Genomic DNA, 3,318 nt, shown 5'->3' with positions numbered 1-3,318 from the left:
AATGAAGGGTTTCTGTCGTGAATTTGATGGATAAACCCTAATTCGTAGATGTATCTCCAAAAAACTCCAAAACGTTAAAAAAATGTGTTTTTGGAGATGCATCTCCGAAACACCCATGATCTTAACAAAATAGGTGTTTCGGATATGCACCTCCAAAAACACCTCTAAAAAAATAAAATATGGTGCGTTCGGATATACATCTCCAAATTCAATGGATAAAATTGAATTTTGCCAGAGTCTTAAAAAGATTAAGTGGTTAAAAAAATTTCCTAAAAAAATAATGAAAAGTGTTTCAGGATAAAAAAAGCCCACTTGCATTACTTCCAAACTTCAATGTTACCCAGGTTTTGAGGTCAAACTGCTCTCCCATTATAATTTACGCGTTTATGAACATGTTGCCAGATATGTTCAACTTGCATGGTGCAACCTCATTCTGGAAATAAACTTTTCATTTGTTAAACAATTTGTTTATATGTGCCTCTCATTTTTCCATATTATCATTTATACATTTAATAGCAAAGATGTGAAACTTTGACCAACCTCTTTTATTGTCAATAGATAGAGAAAAAATATTATTATGAGAAACCCATTACGCATGCTCTGATATCATGGTGTTGCACAGTTTCACGAGATGGATAGGAAACAGTCTCACGTAGTAATAAAATGTCTAGGTCATATAGTGTGATGACTATTCAATTTTATCACCAACCTCAGCAAAACTTAAAAAAGATATATACTATATTTGATCTCATTAAATCCCATTTATTCTCCCAACCAAACGGTCCTGGCTAAGAGTTTGTAAGATGGTTTCAATTTGATCACAAGCTTTGACATGATTTATTATTATAATATTCCATTCCATTAGTTTCTCTTGCTAGTGTCATGCTTTGTGCACACTATAAATTTCATTGATTTTAACACATTTTAGCACATAGATTCATAACGTATAAATCTCATTGATCTTGCACTTTCTAATGGGGATTCATTTGAACAAAGTTACAATTCTTATTGAGCTTCGAGCTTTCTTCTTAGTATTGGTCTTGCTTAGGATTTCAACTTCAGAAAATCTACCAGCAAATTTTGTATTTGGAGACTCACTTGTTGATGTAGGAAACAATAACTACATTCTTTCTCTCACTAAGGCTAATTTTTTGCCTTTTGGTATTGATTTTGGTAGACCAACAGGTAGATTCACCAATGGAAGAACCATAGTTGACATCATCGGTAAGATTTTATAACGCGCGAGTCTTGTAAACTTTGAAGTATTAAGTTTGATTTCTATACAAATAAAAAATACATTCGCGCATGTCTTATTAATATAATCAACTCGTATAACTAACTTTAAGTCTAATATCAATAGGTCAGGAATTAGGTTTTGGCTTAACTCCGCCTTATTTGGCACTAACAACAGTTGGACCAGTGATTCTAAAAGGCGTAAATTATGCTTCTGGTGGAGGTGGAATTCTCAATCTCACTGGACATGTTTTGGTAAATTTGTGCTTCACTTTTGCATTTTTTAACATTCAACTTTCTTATGAATTTGCATAATAATAATAAGAGAAATGTTATGTGTACACTTATTTGTACACCTACACCATAATTTATACACAAAGTATATATTCCTCACTTTTTTTATTAATTTTTTTCTCACTTTGGTTTGTGTGCAGCACAAAATAAATGTATATATCTACGGTGTAAACTCCCAAATGTAGGAATATGGTGTACACATAGCATAGCTCTAATAATAATGTACATGTGATTTTATTTATAGGGTGGTAGATTAAACATGGATGCACAAATAGATAATTTTGCAAATACCCGACATGACATAATCTCCAGCATGGGCGTACCTGAAGCTCTCAATCTATTCAAAAAGGCATTGTTTTCGGTCACAATTGGTTCAAACGATTTCATCAATAACTATTTAGCACCAAATTTTGCATATGCTATGTACAAATCAGATTCTCCTGAAATCTTTGTCACCACCTTGATATCAAAACTCCGAACACAACTCACTGTAATATTTCTCGCAACTTAAAGATCTTTATTTATTTCGAATTAAAAAAATATAGATCACATTGGTTATTTTTGTATATGCAGAGGTTATTTAATCTGGGAGCTAGAAAAATTGTTGTGGTAAATGTAGGGCCAATTGGGTGCATACCAAATCAAAGGGATGCAAACCTAGCTGAAGGAGATAGTTGTGTCACTTTTCCTAATCAGTTAGCAAATTTATTTAATACACAATTGAAGAGTCTAGTTGCTGAGCTCAACTCGAATTTGGCGGGTTCGATGTTTGTTTACGCAGATATCTACCATATTTTAGAAGATATACTCATAAATTATGCAGCATTTGGTATGTGTATGGTGTAATATTAAATTTGTATGGTATTTTTTTACTAGTTAATTTGAATGTGTATGTGTTTGTGGCAGGTTTTGAGAATCCTTCTTCAGCATGTTGCAACATGGCTGGGAAATTTGGAGGTTTGATACCATGTGGTCCTACCTCAAAAGTTTGTTGGGACAGATCAAAGTATGTGTTTTGGGACCCTTATCATCCTACTGATGCTGCAAATGTTGCTATAGCCAAACGACTCTTAGATGGTGGCTCTGCTGATATTACACCGATGAACATTCGACAACTCTTTCAGTCTTCTTAATACATTTACATTTGGTTTTTTTTTTGTGTGTGACCATATTAGAATACTTGGAATTATTGAGGAAAGGATTGAGTGACTTTAAAAGACGGTAATTTTAATAATTTTAGTGCAATTGAAAACCAAAATCATTTACATATCTTATTTTAATCATTTACATATCTTCTAATTACACTAAAGTTACAAAAATCATCGTATTTAAAAGTCACTCAAACCCAATCCAAATTATTTTAAGGGAAAAACTCAAACAATTTAAAATAATTAGTTAACCATTCAAAACAATTTAATAATTTTTGTTTTTTTTTGGTTAGTTAACAAATTAATTTTATGTCACATTAACGTATCCATGTCACTTTGGCGCCATCTAAGTTATCTTTGTCATATTTTACTGGCTTAAATAAAATTTTCACCTCTCAAATTTTTTAATTGTTTGATTTTAATCTCTTATGTTTTAATTGTTTGATTTTAGTCTTCTAAGTTTTTTAATTGTTTAATTTTGACCCTCTAAGTTTCAATTGCTTGATTTTGACCCCTCAAATTTGCTCCATTTTGCATTTGATAGTCTCCTAATGTCATGTAGACTAAATTTCTTTTTTTTTTATTATTATTTTCTTCTTTACAATTTTATTTTTCTTCTCTTTTTAATAGTTAAACTTTGAAT

General features: G+C 31.4%; 1 protein-coding gene across 2 annotated transcripts; it reads left to right on the top strand.

The window, feature by feature from the left end:
* Positions 1-925: 925 nt before the first annotated feature.
* LOC131602394 (GDSL esterase/lipase At4g16230-like) lies at positions 926-2,746 on the top strand. 2 transcript variants are annotated; one of them, XM_058874494.1, is made up of 5 exons: positions 927-1,224; positions 1,361-1,488; positions 1,772-2,017; positions 2,101-2,356; positions 2,434-2,746. In XM_058874494.1, the coding sequence occupies exons 1-5, from the start codon at positions 975-977 to the stop codon at positions 2,658-2,660; spliced, it is 1,107 nt and encodes a 368-aa protein (XP_058730477.1). In that variant the 5' UTR covers positions 927-974; the 3' UTR covers positions 2,661-2,746. The 2 variants fall into 2 exon arrangements, with proteins under 2 accessions (XP_058730486.1, XP_058730477.1); XM_058874503.1 differs by lacking the exon at positions 1,772-2,017 and having other exon boundaries at positions 926-1,224.
* The last annotated feature ends 572 nt before the right edge of the window (positions 2,747-3,318 follow it).

The sequence above is a fragment of the Vicia villosa genome, linkage group LG1 (assembly GCF_029867415.1).
Source record: "Vicia villosa cultivar HV-30 ecotype Madison, WI linkage group LG1, Vvil1.0, whole genome shotgun sequence".
NCBI classification, from domain to species: domain Eukaryota; kingdom Viridiplantae; phylum Streptophyta; class Magnoliopsida; order Fabales; family Fabaceae; genus Vicia; species Vicia villosa.
This window is presented reverse-complemented; position numbering and strand designations above follow the sequence as displayed.

Bases quoted from the DNA above. Each gene is read 5' to 3' on its own strand.
- LOC131602394 (XM_058874494.1), top strand. From the start codon at position 975: ATGGGGATTCATTTGAACAAAGTTACAATTCTTATTGAGCTTCGAGCT. The intron at 1,225-1,360 runs GTAAGATTTTAT...TAATATCAATAG, and splicing joins AACCATAGTTGACATCATCG to GTCAGGAATTAGGTTTTGGC. The intron at 2,357-2,433 runs GTATGTGTATGG...TGTTTGTGGCAG, and splicing joins CATAAATTATGCAGCATTTG to GTTTTGAGAATCCTTCTTCA.